This window comes from Lampetra fluviatilis, chromosome 28 (genome assembly GCF_964198595.1).
Source record: "Lampetra fluviatilis chromosome 28, kcLamFluv1.1, whole genome shotgun sequence".
NCBI classification, from domain to species: Eukaryota; Metazoa; Chordata; class Hyperoartia; order Petromyzontiformes; family Petromyzontidae; genus Lampetra; species Lampetra fluviatilis.
This window is the reverse complement of record NC_136302.1, coordinates 12,435,274-12,457,273: the sequence shown is the minus strand read 5'-3', so window position 1 is coordinate 12,457,273 and position 22,000 is coordinate 12,435,274. Positions and strand designations below refer to the sequence as shown.

The 22,000-nt window shown below is 54.7% G+C and overlaps 1 protein-coding gene across 9 annotated transcripts in view; it reads right to left on the bottom strand.

Moving 5' to 3' along the window:
* Window positions 1-4,002: 4,002 nt before the first annotated feature.
* The window catches only part of LOC144942807 (uncharacterized), a 41,271-nt gene continuing 23,273 nt past the window's right edge, over window positions 4,003-22,000 (bottom strand). For 7 of the 9 annotated variants that reach the window (XM_078869778.1, XM_078869779.1, XM_078869777.1 and 4 more), the window contains 12 exons: window positions 16,687-16,809; window positions 15,299-15,439; window positions 14,568-14,907; window positions 13,621-14,000; window positions 11,521-12,219; window positions 9,864-10,011; window positions 8,679-8,977; window positions 7,903-8,050; window positions 7,472-7,586; window positions 6,226-6,373; window positions 5,136-5,409; window positions 4,003-4,449 (listed from right to left, as the gene is read on the bottom strand). In XM_078869778.1, coding sequence (XP_078725904.1) covers window positions 4,295-4,449; window positions 5,136-5,409; window positions 6,226-6,373; window positions 7,472-7,586; window positions 7,903-8,050; window positions 8,679-8,977; window positions 9,864-10,011; window positions 11,521-12,219; window positions 13,621-14,000; window positions 14,568-14,907; window positions 15,299-15,439; window positions 16,687-16,809 — 2,970 coding nt within the window. In that variant the 3' untranslated portion in view covers window positions 4,003-4,294. The remainder of the gene's footprint in view (window positions 4,450-5,135; window positions 5,410-6,225; window positions 6,374-7,471; window positions 7,587-7,902; window positions 8,051-8,678; window positions 8,978-9,863; window positions 10,012-11,520; window positions 12,220-13,620; window positions 14,001-14,567; window positions 14,908-15,298; window positions 15,440-16,686; window positions 16,810-22,000) is intronic. The other 2 variants (XM_078869781.1, XM_078869780.1) reach the window with 2 other exon arrangements.

Below are 22,000 nucleotides of genomic sequence, written 5' to 3'. Positions count from 1 at the left end.
CTGGATCATGATTTGTGTGGATTGTAGAATGCACAGCCCTGGCTGGGCGGTGTTGGTTTTGCGAGGCCGATCTACGTTGGTGCAGCATCAGCCACTCAGGCTGCCCGCTCAGAAGCGGCTCGCGCTTGCTACGAAGCGAGTCACATGGCCGAGCGGCGTAGGTGTGTCGAGAGCGTCGGCCAGGGGTGGCCAACCTGTAATAGACCAAGAGCCAAGACGTACCCATGAGTTCTGCACAGAGCCAGGTGTGTGTGTATATATATACAATTTTGAGCACAGCACGGGACACAATGATTATTCTTTACTACTGTGACAGCACGTTCTACGTTACGCCCCTTCGATAGAGCTGCATGTCGTGGATTAAAGAGTCGCATGCGGCTCGGGAGATGCCAGTTGGCCCTCGCTGGTGCAGACCCCACGGACCAAAGGCGTCAGACTACAAAGAGCGGCCAAAAAGGAGATTGGGCGAATTACATTTGTAGGATACTGTACACGGCAAGGGTTATCCTGGGGTGAGTGGAGATGGGTGGAAACAGGTGCAGGATCCTGTATGAGGGAAGGTTCGAGGAGGGAAGTAGAAGACCGGTGGAGTCTGCTGGAGGAATCTACCGGAGGAAAGTGCTGGAAGTCACCGGAGCGTGGCCGAGTGGGGATAGAAGGGGGGGCGAGGTCCGCGCTCGAGGACGCCTGCAGGTGGACGACATCGGGGCCGACTGTTGGCGATCTACATGGTGGAAACCCATCAAGAAGGAATGTTCGAGATTAATCTGGCGGAAACCACCGGGGCTGCAGATAGTCATAGCCTTGTGAAACTTGTGAGTCGTACGCCTTGTAAATGTTATCGTGAAACAAGTCCTCTAGAAAATAGAACCTGCGATGGCGTTTCTTCACACATTCTTTCCACCGGGGGACCCATTCCAAGCATGCGACACCACCGACGCGGCCTGACTACAGTTCACAGGCGGCTGCGGTGGGAAAACTGGGCAGGGCCCTCTCGCTGGGTTCACAAACCTCGCGACGACTCACTCAGTGGCCGTAGGAGAACCGCACAAGGCAGTGACAGAAGGAAATCGTCGCCCGTCTGGTCGGTACAGCGCAGGTGAACGGCTTCTCAGTCCGCAGCGTGCTAGAGCTGTGCGGGTGAGCACGTGCCGTCGTGATCGCCATGAGGGATGGGGAAAGGCGACGCTAATTCAGCCGGATATGGTTTCGAGGCCCTCTTCATTGCAAAAATGTCAACATCATCCAAGGCCATCGTTATTGGTCGGGCTACGGGTTGTGTAGGGGAAATTGCTGGTAGCCGTAGATTTAGTTCCAGTGACTATTGAGTTTAGGACTTTATGTGTAGGTTAGTGTTATTGTAGCTGTCGGTGTTTGAACTACCGTTTGGGTTATGTCGGTGACCTGGGTGTCACTTGCAAATGAGACGATGCTGGTCTCTTACGAGTTCTCACCTGGTTTACAAAATACACGGGTTCGGATTAGGATAGTAAGGTAAGCGCAACGTTGAATGTGACGGCAGAGCAATGGAAAATGATTCATTAGGGCTAGCTCTTGACTTACGGTTAAAAATTGAGCACTCGCGTTAAGGCTGGAGTTACGATTGCGGTGTGGCAATCTCCGTGCGCCGCTCAAGTGCGTAGCGCTCAGACGTTTCAACACTGTAGCCTGCCAACCTACGTGCGCTCACAGCGGCGACTGCAGGCCATCGTCTGCCAAGTTAAGGCCTAAGGGCGGCAAAAAGGCCTACATGGGGCCAGAGTCCGGTCGTGGCACCACAGCGTCCACTCAGCGGCGTGGCACTCGAGCGGCGACTGTCATAGACAGCCGGTCCCTCGACAAGCTCGGCAAGCCAAGACCATTGAGACGCGACGAAGCCAAGACACGGCAAAACACTCCGACATACGCTTGATACCTTAACAAATATAAGTGCGTGTTAATGTTTACTATTGTCGTAATTAATTTCTAAGCTAAAATCGGAGAGGGAAAAACATATTCCCATTTTGTCCCGTCATTATCAATGTCTTTGAGCGGCGCTTCGTCCGCGACTCAAACTTGGTCCGGGATGCGTGGAGGGTGGCACCACGGCAGAGAGTGGCACTGCAGTGGAGAGTGGCTCCACAGGTGCCCACAGGGACACGAGCTCACGAGACCACGCGGGAGAGATCCCCCGTCCAGCCATCAAAGTGCCCACCGAGGCCATTGGCCTTACACAGCAGCCTGTAGCGTCACGGCGAAATAGTTAAGGCTTTTGTTTAAGAAAGCAATCCGTTGCATGTTTGTTGTCGCTAATGATCACTCCATACTCAATATATATTTCTTTTAAAGTTGCAACTCTAAGCGACACTGAAAATATGAAGCGCGGCTATTGACGACGATGACGACGATGACGACGCGGAGCCGATGCGTTTGCCTGGACGTGAGAGTCCATTCTTTCTTCCTGGGATATTTCCTGTCACATTTGCTGACACTCAAATTTTCTTCTCCTTCATATCATTCACCCCCGATCTTTCCCTCCGCATCTCATCCTGCCTGACACCCATACAAGCCTGGATGACCCAAAAATTCCTTTCCCTAAACCCTTCCAAAACCTCGGTGCTTTTCTTTTCATCCTCTCGCTCACCCCCCTCCTTCACCCCCCTCCTTAGCCTCTTCCCAAACTCTTCCACCCTTACTCGCGTTACCTTCGAGTCCACTGTTTCCTTCACCTCCCACATTGCCAACACCACTCGCACATGCCCTTACCAGCTGTACAACATCAGGGAAATCCCCCTCCTCATCACCACCACCGCTGCCAAACTCATCGTACACTCCCCCTTGTCTTCACTCGTCTCGATTGCATTGACTCACTCCTGGTCGGTCTCCCTGCTTACGCCTTTACCCCTCTCCAACACATCCAAAAGGCAGCTACACACACTGTACTCAACCTTCCATACACATTTCACTCCACCTCGACCGGTTCCTTCCCCCGCCTCTAACCCACTCCCAGCCTCCCGGTTCTCTTCCTCCTACGACCCGAATTCCTGACCCGGCTCTCACGTCTCGCTTTCTCTACATGCACCTCACCACATCGCTCCCTCAGCCCTCCGCTGTGCTCCTCAATCGGCTCAACTATCCGGCCACCACACCTCTGCCCCTAGCACCCTTCACCTGCTCTCATCCATGCCCAGCCATAGCACCTATCTCACCACTTCACGCCTGTGCCCCACACCCTGCTGCCTCTGATCCACGATGCACCCATCTGTCACCCTCATTCACCATCACACTTCACCTTATTCCCACTGACAGCCGCTCCACCCCACCCGTTGCTCCTCTTCTGCCCCTTGTGTACCGCCGTCGGCTTGTGTTGTAACGTGCCCTGGAAAGGGCGTTGTATACATCCTAAATAGAATAGAATCCAACGTGAGCGGTGTCCTGTACAGGAGAGGCACGCGTCTCAAATGCGCGCCGTCAGCTCAAAATCTTCCGTGCAGTTTTAGTTTTTTTCTTGTCGTTGTTGTTGTTGACGTAAAACACGGCCATCCCGTAAACACAGACACTGCAATCCAGGTCCCCCGAGATCCTGGGGGGGACAACAGCAGCGGCGCTGGAATTGGCAGCGCCAAGTCGACCAAACCACGGTTTGTGGCGACCAAGGTCCCTGGCGGTATTGGAATGTCAAAGGAGGCCGCTTCTGGTCAACGCCGTTAAGTCCACCCGCATCTGCGGCGTCGCTTCCTCCCCGTTGCCGTGATGGCCCCAGAGGAGAAGGCGGCGAGATGTTTGAGGCCGATCGTCGCCAGGCAGCACAGACACAAGCTCCAATGTGCAACCGCAAGCATGGTGGATGACACAGTGCGAAGCGAAGCCGAAACGATATCGTCATTCATCGTTCTCAGGCATATCGACCGCATACGTATAAAACTACTTTTGTAATTGTTACTTTTTGCTACATGAACGTAATTGCGCCGAGTACATGGACGAACATGGACATCCTCCACCCCCTTCCCTCCCACCCCCTCATTCTCGCCCACACCCCCCACACTGTCGGGTCGGGTCGCTCTCTAATCTCTTCCATTTTCACGTTCGTCCGGTAAAAATCTCAGCCCAGACGCAGCTCCAGCCCAGGCGTCCGATTCTTGACGAGGCCGAAAAACCTCCCTCGTCTGTTTAACCCCCTCGCAGCCGCGGCTCCAAACCCCACGGAGGCCATGGGTCCGAGCGTAAGGAGAACCTCTCAAGCTTCGGGTCTGTGAAGCCGACAAGCCGGGGGACCGAGAGGCTCGGAGGCCGAGTGGCCTGGGGAGGGTGGATCTCAGGCGTCCTTCAGCAGGTTGATGCGAGCGCAGATCTTGAGCGCCGGGCCCAGCTTCAGGTTCATGGCCGACATGAGGTGGTCCTCCTTGAGCAGCAGCAGGGCCTGGCCGTCGATCTCCTGCGCTCGGAACTCGTCTGCGACCTCCTGGCAGCCTGGAACGCGTGACAGGCAGAGCGGTGTGACCTCACACAGTGTTACAACAACAACAAGACATCAACACAACAACAACAAGACATCAACACAACAACAACAAGACATCAACAACAACAAGACATCAACACAACAACAAGACATCAACACAACAATAAGACATCAACACAACAACAAGACATCAACACAACAACAACGCAGGCCCACAGTGTAGGCAACTATAGCAATAGAGGAGAATTAGCCACATCCTGAGTTATGGCTGACTGGGGGCTTCAATAATAACTGAGCCTTGGTTGCTGGAACTGAGAGTGCGAGGAGGGGAGGAGAGGTAAGAGAGTGTAGGGAGTGCAGTAGAGAGCGCTGAGAGAGGAGAGGCAGGTTTCGTAGATTGAGAGTAGAAATGTGTGATCGATGGATATAATGGTCAGACTGGGGTAAAGCCTCTGGGAATTGCAGGATTCATCGATTAACATATCTTCTTAATATCTGTTCCCAACACACGCGTAAAATCACACCTGGAAGAACAGATGCTTTTAAACGAATACGTGTTGTATACAATGGGTACAAATAACTCATCGAGCCACTTAAAGGCCACTAATTTCAAGTCCATGGAGGATCTTGAAGTTTCTCTGGGAATGGACCGGGAGCCGGTTTGGGGGATCGGAGGACCGGTGACCCCCACGCTCACCGGGCAGCGAGTGGATGAACCCCCACACTTGCTCGACGCTCCAGCGGCTGGGACTCTCGTGCGAGAACCTCTCCCCGTGCGGCTCCGACGGATCGGTCATCGCCAGGTCGCGCATCTCGCGCTCGCGCTCGCTCTGCCGCCGCCGCGTCGTCATGGCGACGGTGGCGCAGGGAGACGAGGCGCGGTCCGCGTGCGGCTGCTCGCCCCCTGGCCGGTCATCGCCACCGCCGCTGCCGCTGCCGCCGCCGCTGCCGACACCACCGCCCGCCACAGGCTGCCGGCGCCAGGGAAGACAAAGACAAAGATCCCCCGTATAGCCTTTAACAGACTGTTGTTGGGGCAAGTGCTGTTAGCGAGCAGGACCTATGAAGGCAGGCACGGCACACGAGGGGGTAGGTGGCTGACACCACGCCCGGTCGCCTTCGTCTCCCCCAGTGGCGATGTTTACACACCGCACCAGGTACTTATTTGAGGCTGAGTCGACCTAGGACAAGCCCAGGACCGGTTCGGATAATCGTCGCTGGTGTCGGCCGTGAGCAGGCTGCACGGTGACCAGGAGATGGTGGTTTAATCTCTCTGTAATGAGGCTATCCTGGATAAAGGGTATCACTCGCGTTATCAACACTCAATGACTCCAGCAATGGTGGTGGTGGACAATGATAGCGGTGATGATTGTAGTGATGGAACGTGATAGCGATAATGATGGTGCTGATAATTGCCGTGGTAATGATGATGATAATTACACTGGCTATCATAATCAGGGTGATGGCGGTGATGGTAGTGATGATGACACTGCCTATCATGATTATGGAAGTGATGACTGTTATCATTCATGATGACGATGACAGGAATGATGATGGCAATGAAAATAATGATGGTGGTGGTGACGATGGTGATGTTGGTGGTAATGATAATGATGGTGGCAGTGATACAATTATGATAGTTATGTCGATGAAGGCAGTGAATATAATGATTATGGTAGCGATAATGATGGCAATGATGATGGCGATGGTGGTGATAATGGTAGCAATGATGATGATGGCGATGATAACGATGGCAATGAAGATGGCGATGATGATGATGGTCGCACCTGTCGCATGGAGTGCGTGCGAGCGAGCGGGTGGATGGCGCTGCGGCGCTGCCGCCCGCGCTGCCCCGCGCGCTCCCGGCGCTGCGAGACGTGCTCGTGCTGCGCGGGGCCGAAGAGCCCCACGTGTTTACTGCAGCCCACGTTGTAGCTTCGCGCACACAAACACAAAGACCCCCCCCACCCCGTGTTGTAGCCTTCGGCAGACTCGTGAGCCAAGCGATGTTCGTGAGTAGCACCTACGAAGGCTCGGTACAGCACACGAGGGGGATGGGTGGACAGCAACAGGCTCCGGCTCCCAAAGAGTGATATCGACGTGTTTTTGTGTTGTTGTTGTAACTTCTAGATTTGTTGTAACTTGCTGACATCTGTGAAAAAGAGCTTCGCAGCTCGTCGGATTTCTATAAAGACTCTGATTCTGATATTTTAACTACACCGTACCAAGTACTCATTTTAAAGTTGAGTCGACCTCGGGAGGAGCCAGGACCAGTTCAGATATTTGTCACCGATGTTGACCGTCATCGGGAATCAAATTCGGGTCGCCGCGTTCGTAGCGCAGTGTGCTAACCTCTGGACTACCGCTCCGCAGTGCTGATGCTTACACATTGCTGCAGGTGTATACATTTTGAAGGCTCAACTCAACTTAAAGGAGGTTCAGATATGTCGTCACTGATGTACGTTAGTTCGGGCTGTGGATCGAATCCAGGTATGCTGGGTTCGTAGCTGAGCGCATGAACCACTTGACACCACTCTTCACACACAAGGGTGCAAGCATGCAGACTTACATACGTGCAAACACGCACACAGAAGCATCAACAAAAATGTGTGTGTGCACTTCGCTTTGTCTGTCTCACTTCTTGAAGTGAGCGAGTCTAAGCGAGGCCACGTCTCTATACGAGGCTGCGTACCAAGTCCGCGTCTCCACATGAGCCCAAGAGTCTGCGTCTCCGTGTTAATCCGCGTACTGAGTCTGCCGTGTAACGAGTCCATGTCTCCGTGTTAGTCCGCGTACTGAGTCTGCCGTGTACCAAATCCGCATCTCCACGTGAGCCCACGAGTTTGCGTCTCCGTGTTAGTCCGCGTACTGAGTCCGCCGTGTACCGAGTCCGCGTCTCCGTGTGAGTCCACGAGTCTGCGTCTCCGTGTTAGTCCTCGTACTGAGTCTGCCATGTACCGAGTCCGCGTCTCCGTGTTAGTCCGCGTACTGAGTCTGCCGCGTACCGAGTCCGCGTCTCCGTGCGAGCCTCACCGCTTGGCGCACGCCATGGAGCAGAAGCGCTTGGAGCGGCGGAAGCGGAAAGCAAAGTCGATCTTCCGGCAAAACTCGCACTGGATCATGTCGACCTCGCGGCCCGGCTCCCCTCCTGACGGCACACGCAGATGGCCAGGGTCACACCGTCACACGGGGTCACGCGGGGTCACACCGTCACGCGGGGTCACACCGTCACGCGGGGTCACACCGTCACGCGGGGTCACACCGTCACGCGGGGTCACACCGTCACGCGGGGTCACACAGTCACGCGGGGTCACACCGGCACGTGGGGTCACGTGGGGTCACACCGTCACGCGGGGTCACACCGTCACGCGGGGTCACACCGTCACGCGGGGTCACACCGTCACGCGGGGTCACACCGTCACGCGGGGTCACACCGACTCGCCCACCTCCCGACCCCCACTCACCCATCTCTCTCAGCCCCTCCATGTCCGAGTCGGACGAGTCGGGTCCCGGCGGAGGAGACTTGTCGTCCGAGGGGAACGGCGTGGAGCCCGGCGGCGCCGGCTGCCGGCCCTTGTCGGATTTCTCCACGAGCAGCGAGGAGCGGCCCACCTGCGCAGGACACGCAACGGCATTACCCGCCGGGCTTTTGACGCAGGCCGATGGCAGCTTTAGGCTGGCGAGCCGCTGCCACGGGACGGCCTCCGTTAAGTTTATCACTTTTTGCTCCCCGAGGTCACACGGCATTGGTAAATGACAACAAACGCATCGGGTTGTGCTGCTGTTGTTTGCGCACCACTACCAATGCAGTAGCAGCATCAAATGATTTGTTCCGTGAACTGCGAGCATGTGGTGCACTGTGTGGTGTGCGTGGTGGCACTGTGCAGTGTGCGTGTTGGCACTGTGGTGCGCTGTGTACAGTAAAAGCCGAGCTAGCCTGATTCATACAGATTAGCTCTGGTGTGGCTGCTAAATAGTCTTGCTAGCTAGCTGCTAAAAGCAACGTAATTAATAACAATAACTCCGTGCTTACGTATTACTGTGAACGTATTCGTGTATGTGTTATTGTAGACCTCAAAGTGCATCTAGCATGGCACAAGCTTCGGAGTGATATCACTGCCACCTAGTGGTGAACGGCAAATACAAAGTGCCTGTGGTATGGCATGTGCCCTGTACTGCGCTGAAATGTGTTCGTGTCTGTTGGACTGAGGATGTGCAAGGTCCCGCCACCCTCCCCCACCATAACGCAAGCGCCTCTGGCCTTGGAGCTCACGGGGAAGGGTTCGGCTCCCTCCTGGATGACGAAACCCTCAATGACGTGCGTCAGGATGTGTGGCTTCACGATCGCCTGGGGTGGCCGCGGCGTCTCGCTTCGGCCCGCGGAGACGGTCTCGGGGCCCGCGCCGCCGGGCGCCGGGGCCTCCTCGGTGGTGTCCATCGACTCGTCGGCCAGGTGCGCCGTCGTGGTTGTCACGCCAGGGCTCTTCGCCGAGGGCGAGATGGAGGGGGCCGCGTCGTCGCCCGTGTCCATCTCCTTGTCTGCGGGGTCACGGGAAGGCAGCGGAGCCCGCATTGGTCAATGTCTACCGCTTCAAGCACGGGGCCACAAGCATCACTACTATCATCATCATCATCACCATCGCCGCGGGCCACCGCTCGTGGTCTTGCAATGCATCAATCCATCTGGCAAGCGAGTTGAATTCATCGACCTCGACCTCATCACTCCTTTAAGTGGACGTCTGTAAAAAAGAGCTTCATAGCTCATTGAATTCCTTCATTATAAATACAAATTATGATTCTGATAAGTGACATGTTCTGTCTAAACCCGCTTTTTCATTTATTAAACGTTAGAATGATGCCTTTTCACCTCTGAGCGTTCTCTATGCCGAGTAGCTACCAAACATTCCAGGTTGCCATATGTGCTGTGAGGCTATACGGTGACCAGCAGAGATAGTAGTAAAGCAAACTCTATTGTTGTATAGCTACTACACTTCTATGTGTGTAGGGACGCATGCTGACTGAGTGTTTGTACATTATGAGGATGGGGAGTGAGCGAGTGAATGTGTGAATTGGCGAGTGAGTGTATTGTTGTGGGGAGCGGTAGCATAGCGGTCAGCGCGCTGCGCTATGAACCCGGCGGCCCGAGAGCGATTCCCACTCATGGCCAACACCGATGACGATTATTTGAACCGGTCTTGTGCCTCCCCTAGGTCGACTCAGCCTCAAATAAGTACCTGGTGTGGTGTGTAAACATCGCCACTAGGGAGACAAAGGCGGCCAGACGTAGTGCTGGCCACCCATCCCCTCGTGTGCCTTCATAGGATGTTCGCTCACAGCACTTGCCCTAGCAGTCTGTGAAGGCTATACGGGGGATTTTTGTCTGTGTCCCCCGTGTGCGCGTGCGTGCTTGTGTGCGTGCGCTGACCGTGCGTGTGCGAGTCAGGCCGGTAGTCGGGCTGCTGCACGGGGGAGAGCGGCGGAGGGGGCGGCGTGGGGCTGCGCGTCACCGAGCGCTTCTCTCCCGGGCTCCCCGTCGCCGTGGTGACGCGACCTTCCTCCCGCCCTCCACGAGACTGCAACGAGCGCAAAGCACACACGTGTACGGCGTGCGCAAGCAAAGATCCCCCGATAGCCTTGACATACTGTTGGGGAAAGCGCCATTGGCGAGCACCTATTAAGGCCGGCACAGTGGCCGCGTCTCCCCGGTGCCGATGTTTAAACACCGCACCGGTACTCATTTAACGCCGAGTCGACCTAGGGGAGGCCCGGGACCGGCTCAGATATTCGCCGCCGACGTTGTCCGTGGCTGAGAATAGAACTCGGTTATCGCAATGCGCTAACCGAGTTGTTAGCGCAATGCGCTAACCGCTGCGCCGCCACCGCCGCCGCCCCCACCCCCACACATATTTACACGCGCACACACACACGGGCGCACATGCTTGCGCACGCACACGTTATGCAACGGCACAGCTACGGACCATTTCACTTTGATTTCCATTCACGTATTTACAAGCATGACAGTGCTACAGGAACAGCACAGGGGAGGCTCACATTGGCACCAAGACGACGCCACCAAGCGAGCGGCTCGCAAGCAATGCGGAAGGTCGTGATTTCAACTCCGAGTTGGGGTGCTCGACTCAGCTCATCATCATCATCTCTCCGGGGTGGATAACATAAGTACCACTTTGTGGGAAACTCAACAGGAATTTCCACCACCGGCTCTGCAGGGCTGTAAAGCGGCGATGTGAGCACCAATGCTCATATGAGCCGGAAATCAATTTTTTAACGCCACTCAACAACGGTGAAAGCCAACGCCCAGTGCAGCAACACTGGGACACTGGGGGTGACGAACGAAGCTGGCGCACTTGAAGAGTTATAGAGGAATGAGCGGCAGTATTTCGTTCATAATTCAACTGCTAATGAATCAAGTACTCCCCATGGCAAGTCAATTATGTGCGTAATTTGAACTGGAGTTAACCTTGCTGGTCAGCACAGGTTGCCGAAGAAGGGTGGACCAAGAAGAGTTCAGATCGGGTTTCGTTCATTCTAAGATTCAATAATTTTGCCTAAAAAATCGAGCACGTTCCATGAAGGAAAATCACCGTCATGTGCCTCCTGGTGTAACTGGATCTCGGTTGGAAGACTTCCTCGGCTTGCCAGGAGTTGTGGGCTTGGGCTTTGAGGCGGCCAGGTGATAATGGATACCTCAATCTATCTGTGAGTGTCTGGCCTGCACGTGTGTGGGTTTCCCTCGGGTGTTACAGCATACTTCGGCATGCCAAAATCTCATTTTTGGAAGTTGCCAGACATTCCAATTTAGGACTCTCCTGTAAACACAGTCTTCAGACTCTTTCCAAAGTAAATCAATGTAAATGTTATATGCAGGCTTTCATGATCAATATTGATATCAATTTGACGTTAAGCCTACACGATCTAACCCGACGGAAACCATGAATCTTTAACAGAAATACATCTATTCACTATGCACATTTAATTCGTTTTGCCTCCCTCCTGTTATGCGCGCCCCGTACAGTGCGTGCCCCCCACGCCCCATACAGTGCACGTGTGTCCCCCATGCTCACCGATCCGGCCTGCGTCTGCGTCGTCGACTGCACCTGCAGGTTCATGGCGACCGTCTGCGGCGGCGGCAGCAGCCCGTAGCCGCCCTGCTGCGCGAGCTGCCCCAGGGGCTGCTCCCGCACCAGCGTGGGCAGCACGTCCCTGGCCTTCCCGTCCGTCGGCGCCGACGTGGGCAGCGTCTGGTGCGGGCAGGGGCCATGCACGGGACGCGGCGCCGGCTGACCCTGCCTGGCCGCACCCTGCTGAGCTTGCGGCTGCACCTGCGCCTGCCTCACCTGGCCCTGCACCATCCCCTGCTGTGGCTGCGGCGCCGGCCGGCCCGGCGCTGCCGGCGACTGGGGAGCGGACGGCGGGAGCGAAGGCTGCGCCAGTCTGCCGCCCTGCACCTGCAGAGAAGCCGAGGAGGAGGCCGCCGGTGCCACCGCCTGCCGGCAAGCGCCGCCCGACAGCGGCGGCGCGGTCTGGTGGCCACCCTGACGGCCCTGAGTGGTGGCCATGCTTTGCTCGGCCTTGTGGCCTTGCAGCAGGGCCTGCGGTGCTGACGAGTGCTGCTGCTGCAGCTGCTGCTGCTGCTGGTGGTGGTGATGGTGGTGGTGATGGTGGTGGTGGTGGGCGTCGCAGGTGCTGGGAGGCGAGCGCGACGCCTGGCTCTGGCTCAGGGCCACGTGCGGTTGCACCAGTGCGAGGGGCTGCGGCATCACCTGTGGCGGACGCGCGCCCGCGCGTTAACGCGACCGTGCCGTCGCGACGCAACCGTGCGAATGCACGCTCAGAAAGCAACGGTAACATTCAGCGAAGCACAAAAGGTTCAACCTTGAGCTTCAGCTTTTTTTGCCATCGACAAATGTGGCGTGTTAAAAATTCCCGCAGCCGAGCTGGTATAATGGGAAAACGATGACCAAGACAAGAGAGCGGGCATCATCCCGGTCAGCATCGCGCGCCCGAGCGCTGGTGTGAGATGCATAACGGAGGCAGCCTTGCCAAGGTCGTGACTTCACGCCGACGGCTGGCTTAGCGGACACAGTGGGACCGACAAATCTATTTCCTACGTTCAGAGGTCAAGCCTCCTGCGCCCTCTGCGGTGCTGAACACAGCAAATCGGTAAGCGTATAAAGAACATCAGGCAAAATGCAACGACATCACAATACGTACAGCGATGCACATTCTAACCGTGTTCTAGAGGGGCTAGAAAGCCAACAATCCCAAAACGAAACCGGATTTTGACTTTGCGTAGCCAAAAATAACGGCCTGTATATTAACCCACCGCACTCCTAGGGCAGGCTCAGTCTACCTTGCTTTCAGTCTCCTGCTAAGCACTTGCAATCATATAATCCCCACCATTGGTGAACCAAGTCATTTGCTTCCGATGAAGTGAGATGCCCAAGCCGATAGAACATGGGCCAAAGCTGACTGCTGGTCACGAGTGTGGCACAAAGAGAATTCTCACTCACAACAGCATGAAGGGAGAGGTGCTCATTATTCTAAAGTCATTGGAATTGGCGCCGGTGCTGTTGTTTAACTCACGGTAGAGAGCGAGGCAGCCGGTCATTGGCAGTGAAAAACAGGAAGGTGTGGAGCCTGGACTGACCAGCTGGTGGAAGAGAGCTACTTGCTGTACTGCCACCTCCAGGCGACAGGGGCAGGTAGTTCCGTACCCAGTCGGCACGACTGTCCGATCCCGCTCACAACGCACTTGCTTATTATCAGATTAACATAATCCATTGTTTGTTCATTAACCACGACTAACCAAACCGGTAATAGGTACTGCATGTTCTCAGATTAACATAACCCATTGTAATTCATATCATCACAATAACCCCCCTCTGATCGTTGCAGCTGATAGGCTCAAAGTGATGACATCACCTTGCTTATTTAAGATCGGAAACAGGAAGACTTCTTCACACAATTCTGGCTGAAGTAGTAACTAATTGGCACGTTTGTTGTTAACGTGACAAACCTTACTAACTGGCTCTGCCAGGTGGTGGCAGGGTTAATCGACACATTTGTATTCATGCGATCTCACCCAAGACAAAAATAAACCTTGATTGTGAGCTCACTGGAGCGTGCGACCGCGACCCCCCCCCCCCGCTCGCCCCACGTACCGCATGCTGGGCCTGCGCGTTGCCCTGCCCGGTTACCGACGACGACGACGCCGACGCCGACGGCGGTGGCGGGAGGGCCTGGGCCCCGCCGGGCGAGCCCTGCAGCTGCGGCGTGGGCGACCGCGCCACGGCCTGCGGGGTGGGCGACCGCGTGGGCGCCTGCGGCCCCGAAGCCGACCCCGCGCCGTGCGGCGTCGCCGGCCGGCCCTGGGACGCGGGCGACGCCGGCGGCGGCGGCGGCGGAGGCGGAGGCTGGCCGGGGCACGCGGGCCGGTGCTGCTGCGGTGCGACGTGCAGCTGGCAGTGCAGCGACGGCTTGGGCTGGGGGTGCGGGATCTGCTGCGAGGAAATCAGGTGCTGGGCGGCCCCGATCATGCCGGCTGGAACGGAGGTCAGTGGCAAAGATCGTTAGAGAGGCTAATTTGCTCAATTGGGGACGTTAAACACCGGCGGTGGTTACCGACCACGCGCTGCAGGGTGGCCCTGTGCCTCACAGCAATATGGCCTGGGTTCGATGCCCTACTTGGGCACCTTTCTGTGTGGAGGTTGTACGTTCTGCCCATGTTCTGCATGGCTAAAAACAACAAACACTATAACGCGTGTTGGCCAAATATTTCAAAGCTGAAAAATTATCTGCAAATCACTCAATTTATCGCAGAATATACATCGACACCATTGTCAACGCCACAAGGGTATCATATGACTTGTTCGTAAAGTTTTCAAATTTTCAAGCCCAATATTTTTTGCATCAGTTTTGCCGTCACATTTGTGCTGCCTCCATTAGGCTCAGCACAACAGTTGCATGTCACCTGCACACGATTTGCATCTGTCGGGCAGGACTGACAAGGAGCCCATCGTCGAGCTTAGCAATGGGCTTCAACTAATATGCCGCTAATGACGCGACCCCAAAGCGCCCCCGCGCGCGTTCCCGCAACCCGCTCGCTCACCCGGCGCGGCGACGGGCAACGAGGCAACGGGGGTCGGAGTTCGCGTGGCGCCGGCCATGTTCCCCGACGACGGGCTGCCCGTGTCGCCCCTCCGCCAGCCGCCCTCGTCCGCCGCTCCACTCTTGGGCGACGTGGCGGCCTGGCCGGATGGCTTCGTCAGGCCTGGGGCCTTGGGCTGGCCGGCCGCGGTCGGCTTGAGCGGCACGCTCTGGGGTGGCTGCGGGCCACCGGCCCCCACCGCGGCGGACGCCCCCACCGCCGCCGCCGCCGACGACGCAGCCGCCGATGACGACGACGACGACACGGCCGCCTGCTGACTTCGTAGAGCCAGGTTCTGCACCTGGCACAGGCAGTGGCACACCCAGCTAAGTATGTACGTTGAGCTTCTTTTGCACCGTACGTAGCCAACCGTGCTACGGATCAGAACCTACAAACGTGCGTACTGTGACCCACTCAGTATACTTCAAACAACCCCTATGAGGCATGCGGAGACTTCCATCCAGCAGTGGATTGATGAAGGTCCGTAAATTATTGCTATCATGACAGCATCTAAATGCTGCTGAGATTGACATTGGTGTCAGGTGAACCTGCATGTACTTTGTGTTTTCACCCAATGGGGCTTTGCGAACAGACGGACAGACAGATGGACAGGACGGATGAACAGACAAGAGGGTACACTCAGACAGACGGACGGACGGAGCGCAAGCTACCCCGCGCAACGCCAGGGTTACCTGCGCCGCAGCGGAGCCCGCGGTTGCCATGGTGACCTCGGGCTGCAGCGTGGCGACGGCGGGCGTGAAGATGAGCTGCAGCGAGAGCGGAACGGGGCTGCCCAGCGTGCGGCCGGCCTGCACGGGTGTGCTCTGCTGGGCCTTGAGTCGCGAGGGCAGGGACAGGGACCATTCCGACATGAGACGGGGGCGATTCGGCCTCGCAACTCTTCCAGCTAGCGGTGTACCACCTCGCGTCAGAGCACAGCCGCTGAGGGCGACGTCAAGACACTTATTTAGGTCTCTTTATCCGCAAAGTATTTGGTGCTGCTGCTGCTGCCTTGGCAGAGGTGCACAAAATGTATTTTGAAAAACTCCACGCATAACATCAATAAAACTTTGGCCTTAAAAAATATAAATATGTAATAAAATATATTATCAAAGTTACATAATTGGTTCTCAAAGTTTGAATAAATCAATTTGAGGGAAACATTTTAGTTTGCATGTTTTTTTCTGCACTTATTGAAGACCAATCAGCACCACCCACTTCATCTTCATGCCAGTCAAACGAATGTGAATTCTCTGAAGGAAAAACAACATTCCGGGTAATGCACGCTAACCCGTACCTTCTTAAAGCGTGTGGCTTCCATCATTAGCTACTCCTCACTCGTAACTGACAAATTACTTACAAAATCTAAAAAACGAAACACATCGTCAATAACACCGTGGGTTAAAAACGAAGTGTGGTGCAGGTGCGCCATGAAGAAGGGCCAATGCCCGAAACGTCACCTCTCTTATATTCACTGGTTACAGTAAATCTGGCTGTGACGGTCCCACCTGATGACGGAGACTTGTGTTGCCTCCGGAACGTCGCGATTTACAATTTTTATTTCTATTATTATTTCTATTATTTTTTATTTTTACCTACGTGACTTTACCGAAAAAACCTAAGAGTATGAATCCTTGCAGTCACAAAAGCTTCAAATCTAGAACTCTACTTATATTTTTCCTTTTGAAGCTGCAGTGTCATTGGCGTTCGTGATGAGTTTTGTTGTCGTTACAATGTCTCGTCAATAAGTGCATTGTAACTAGAGATGACGGTTACGGTTACTACGACAAGAGTGAATGACGATGATACTGAACAAGTACAGAGCTCTCTCTTGATCGATGAAAGGCAGCAGTGAAAGAAAACGCCATTCTGAAAAACAGCGATGCTGCAAGTTCAGAATTAATTTTTGGTGCCCAGGGGAGCGGCGGTGTGGTGATGACGAGCGTGTTAATGGGTGTGACAACAACCATGTCGGTCAAAGGGGGGAGGGGGGGGTAAGGTTTGGACTAAGAATAGAATCAGTACTTCTGATTGGCTGCCGAATTATTTTTCAGTGTTCCTGTGGGGTGCTCAACCTCACCATCTGCGTGGCCTGCAGGTACATGTGATTGGCCGTGTGCGACGAGGGGGCTGTGCTCCCAAGCAGCACGGCCTGCTGGGTAATCCCTGCTGCCGATGTCACCGCTTGGGGCCGTCCAATCAGCTGCAGGGTCACAGAGAGGTCAGGTTCACGGTCACGGCGATAATAAAAAAACACGACTGCAACACTCACGATGGTTCATGTGACAAGGCCCTGCAGCCAATGTTAAGATTCTCAATTGAATGTTGAGTTGCATTTGTTTGGTGATGTAGGGTGGTGGAGGATCTTGTGGCAGAAACGTGGCCAGATCATTACTTGGCCTAACCCAACAATGTAATCGGGCTCACACACAACAGTATTGGTCAAACATCCTCAGCAGACTTGAGACTCGATTAAAATGTTGAAGGGTAAGATAATACTACAGCATTTGTAAATAAACAGGGAGGCAGGTGTGGTGTATTGATATTAGCGCAGATTCAAATGAACAGTAGAAATTCATTCTTGCAACACTCAACATCACCCGGTGTGCCTTTGCCTGATCATTAACAGCGGTGAGAGAGAAGGGTTCGTTTTCACAGTGACCTTGCCAACGAGACCCCGACTGACACCGCCACGGTGCCCTGTAGGCTGGGACTAATTTCAGAGTGAAATGTTCCCAGGTATCTGGTACTGTAGTAGAATGGAATAAATTTCGATTTAAAGCTTCTTTCGTGACTGCAGGGTTCTTTCGGTAAAGTCACGTAGAGTGGAAATAGTAAAAAATGGAATGGGCACGTGTCTCCGAGCAGCCTTCAGGGGTAGGTCAGTTCACCACGACACCCCCCCCCCCCAGGGATTCTATAAATTGTTGAGTTCCATCTAATAATCGACGTATTAAATTCACATTGCGGTTAAACGATAGCCCGCGTCGTGATGAGATATCCAGGGTGGCATGAGGCCACCGCATTGCTCGGCATTGACGCTCGCCGTGGGGGCGAGAGTGGGACTCGGCAGGGAGCCGGGTTCACAATGCCACCGCTCCCCCCCCACCACCTCATCACCATCATCCACCGCCTGTGTCTCACACAGTGCAATGACACCGCATTATACTGGTAGGAACCTCCTGGTTACACCAGCCCACAGGGGATTATTGTGTCCGTCCGTCCGTCGTGCAGGGCGGGGCTGGGTGGGGAGGGGCTAGGTGGGGCGGGGAGGGTGGGAAAGGGCTGGGTGGGGAGGGGAGGGTGGGAAGGGGCTGGGTGGGGAGGGGAGGGTGGGAAGGGGCTGGGTGGGGAGGGGCTGGGTGGGGAGGGTGGGGAGGGGCTGGGTGGGGAGGGTGGGGAGGGGCTGGGTGGGGAGGGTGGGAAGGGGCTGGGTGGGGAGGGGCTGGGTGGGGAGGGTGGGGAGGGGCTGGGTGGGGAGGGTGGGGAGGGGCTGGGTGGGGAGGGTGGGGAGGGGCTGGGTGGGGAGGGGCTGGGTGGGGAGGGTGGGGAGGGGCTGGGTGGGGAGGGTGGGGAGGGGCTGGGTGGGGAGGGTGGGGAGGGGCTGGGTGGGGAGGGTGGGGAGGGGCTGGGTGGGGAGGGTGGGGAGGGGCTGGGTGGGGAGGGTGGGGAGGGGCTGGGTGGGGAGGGGCTGACTGTGTATGTGTAAGTAGTACAAGTCGTGAACACCGTGGTATCGGTATATACTGACTGTGTGTATGTGTAAGTAGTGAACACGTGGTATATTGGTAGATACTGTGTGCTCTGTATGTGTAAGTAGTGAACACGTGGTATATTGGTAGACACTGTGTGCTCTGTATGTGTAAGTAGTGAACACAGGTGGTATTGGTGGACACTGACTGTGTGCTCTGTAAGTCGTGAACACGTGGTATATTGGTAAGTAAGTCAACGCAAGTAATAACGCCACATCGCATGTTCACTGATGACTTCCTGCCACGTACAGTGCCTGCTGCATGGGTCGGGTAACCGTGTCATTGTGTCCTATTATAATCGCGAGTCCCATCGTTATAATAATACTCACTAACACCACCACCGTCAAAACTAATCACCAACGTCGTCGGCACTGTCAATAACATCGTCAACGCCTTCATAACAACATTCACGACCATTATACTCCCAACCGTAATGTTACATCAGTCATCACCACCAACAGCATCATCATCATCATCTTCGTCATAACCATCATCACTACCATCATCACAACCACCAACAGCTTAATCACAACCATCATCCGTGTTACCTCCATAACCCCAACCAGCAGCAATAATCCTCATCAACATCATCATCACCATCACACACGGCAAGACGTCACATTTTACACTCACGAGACGATCGATCGCTGCCGGTGATGATGGTGATGATGATGGTGATTCGATTACTTTCCGCGATTCAAAGTTGATTGCAGAATCGATTCTTTTGGTTTATTATTTTCTACCTACGTGACTTTACCGAAAATAACCTACGAGTATGCATCCTTGCAGTCACGAAAGCTTCAAATCTAGAATTGCACAGGCAAGTACTGTATGTTCAGTCTTACTGTCTGTGCTGCCTTGTATACACTGTCTCATGTACATTGTACTGCCTTGTATACACTGTCTCATGTACATTGTACTGCCTTGTATACACTGTCTCATGTACATTGTACTGCCTTGTATACACTGTCTCATGTGCACTGTCTGTACTGTACACTGTCTCATGTGCACTGTCTGTACTGTACACTGTCTCATGTGCACTGTCTGTGCTGGTGTTCGTCTCTCGCGAGTTGGGTGTTGATGTTGTCGACTGCCGCGTGTCTAACAGAGAGGGCCCTTGCCCACAGCGAGCCGGACTGCTGATGAGACACCCCAATGTCGATCCCGGGCCTCAGCGTTGTTCTTGTGTTTGAACCGATGCTGTTCAAATAGCGCAACACTTAAAAGTCCGTGTGGCTGATGGGATTTGTAAACAAGATAAAACATCACACATATATATAAATAATAACTTGTCTATGTCATTGCATTTTAATTCAAGGCACTCCAAGAACGCATCTCGGGTGTACTTCGCTGTTCAGTATCAGCGGCAATTAGCTGTTCTGCCCTCTAGCGGTGCAATTGTAGACCAGAATTAAGTTTCCGTATTAAAAAAAATACAATTATGAATGTGCATTCTACAGTATTTAAACCAGCTGCATTCCCAAGTGCAGCTTACTCAGCGCAGTGTATCGTGCCCATGCGTCACCACCTTGTGGATGTAACTCTTTCACCCCCTTTTGTTAGGCGATGTTAACCGTGGATCGGTCCGATCAGGAACACGACAAGAGCTCGTTGCTGATCTACAGCCGTGCTGGTGTGTTGTCGTCACGGCCCCGTGACTTTGGCTGGAATCACAACCATGAATCTACATTTCCGAAGCGTACGTCGACAAAAAAAGCCTTTGACTAAAGAACTCTGAATGATCTTGTGAGCTCTCAGAAAGGCAAGCCGGCCTCAGCCTGGCCACCACCACGCTGCTACGCCGTGGTCAGCGCAGCAAAGTCCACTGTTGTACTGCGGTTCTATGCTCCCACAACCCACGTGGCGTCGCTTGAGGGACCCATCCAACCGCGTGTTTGTGGTCGATGTAAAGCTGTCGGAGCAACGATCGTCAAATGTGTATATAGCACACATACTATGTACGGCTTTATAGATATACGATTTAATTTAAAAGTGTTTCTTCGACTCACGATGCTTGCATTGCATTGCGCGTGACGGATTCCTTTTTTTCTTACGTACAATTTACGCAAGTTATGAATAAATATGACACTCGCGATCTTGATTTGATGACTACACTTGCGCTAACACAACCCGGGGCAAGGATAGACTCCTCGACGGAACTATGACGAGATTGATCACATCGTGGCGAGGGTGAATTATTTACACACCTCTTATGTGTATCCTGGTATGAGCATAAATGTTTAATAATAATGGCTATGCTGTGGGTGAGCAAGTTGGGGCTACCGTGAACCTGACGGACTGTTGGGGCGAGTGCTGTTAGCGAGCGCCTATCAAGACCGCCTGATGTGGCCAGCACTACGCCCGGCCGGCCGCCCTGGGCTTCCCCAGTGCTGATGTTTAAATACACCCCGCTGTTACCAAGTACTCATTTAAAGGCCGAGTCGACCCAGGGGAAGCCCAGGTCCGGTTGAGATATTCGTCAGCGTTGTTGGGGACTGTGGGAGGAAATCGAACTCAGGTTTGCTGGGTGTCAAGAGTGCAATGCGCTAACCGCTGCGCCACCGCTCCCCCACAACGATGAATCTATCTGAAATACCTGGTTTGGGTTCGTGATCACAGAGCTTGGTGGTACGTTCTGGATCTTCTCCAGTTCTACTCGGGCTAAAGCTGAGTGGGTGACTGGGTGTCACGTCAGCTTTAACACAATCCTGCGGAGGGAGCTGGTAGGACCGTTGGGTTGCTCGGTCAATGGCCAGGGTCAACGGCGGCGTGGTGTATTCCGCAAATATGCCCGACTGAGGGCGGGCACAAGCCGGCGTGAGTCGGTTAAACGTTGAATTTTATAAGGGCACCACGGGGTGACCAGCCCCTCCCCACCCAGCCCCACCCCTCTCACCCCCCACCCAGCCCCCCCACCCAGCCCCTCCCCATCCAGCCCCTTCCCCACCCTCCCCACCCAGCCCCTCCCCACCCTCCCCACCCAGCCCCTCCCCATCCAGCCCCTCCCTCCCCACCCAGCCCCTCCCTCCCCACCCAGCCCCTCCCTGCACGACGGACGGACACAATAATCCCCTGTGAGCTGGTGTAACCAGGAGGTTCCTACCAGTATTAAGCCTGTCTGAAGCGATACAACAGGCGGCCAGGTCACGCTATACACTGCAGCGAGGTTATGTAACCCCAGCCAAAGATGCTGCATGAGCTTGTACAAGCAGCAACAAAAAAACAACTAACGTTGCTTCATAACAACTGTATATGCTGTAGTACACACGTGCGCTCACACAACACACTCGCGAGCACACAGTGAAATGCAGGCTGACTGACACACATCGACGCTGACACACGCGTTCGTGTTGACACAATGGCACATCAAAGACACGCACACACAGCCACCAGCAATGTCTCATACAACGACACACAGACATGCGCACAAGACATTCACAGTGGGGCAAGTGCTGTTAGCGAGCACCTATGAAGGCCGGCACGGCATACGAAGGGGGTGGGTGGCCCGACCGTCTTTGTCTCCCGAGTGGCGACGTTTGCACACAGCACCAGGTACTCATTTGAGGCTAAGTCGCCCTAGGGGAGGCCCACGGTATTCGACACTGTTATTGGTCGCGAGCGGGCGCTGCATTGAGGCATGGT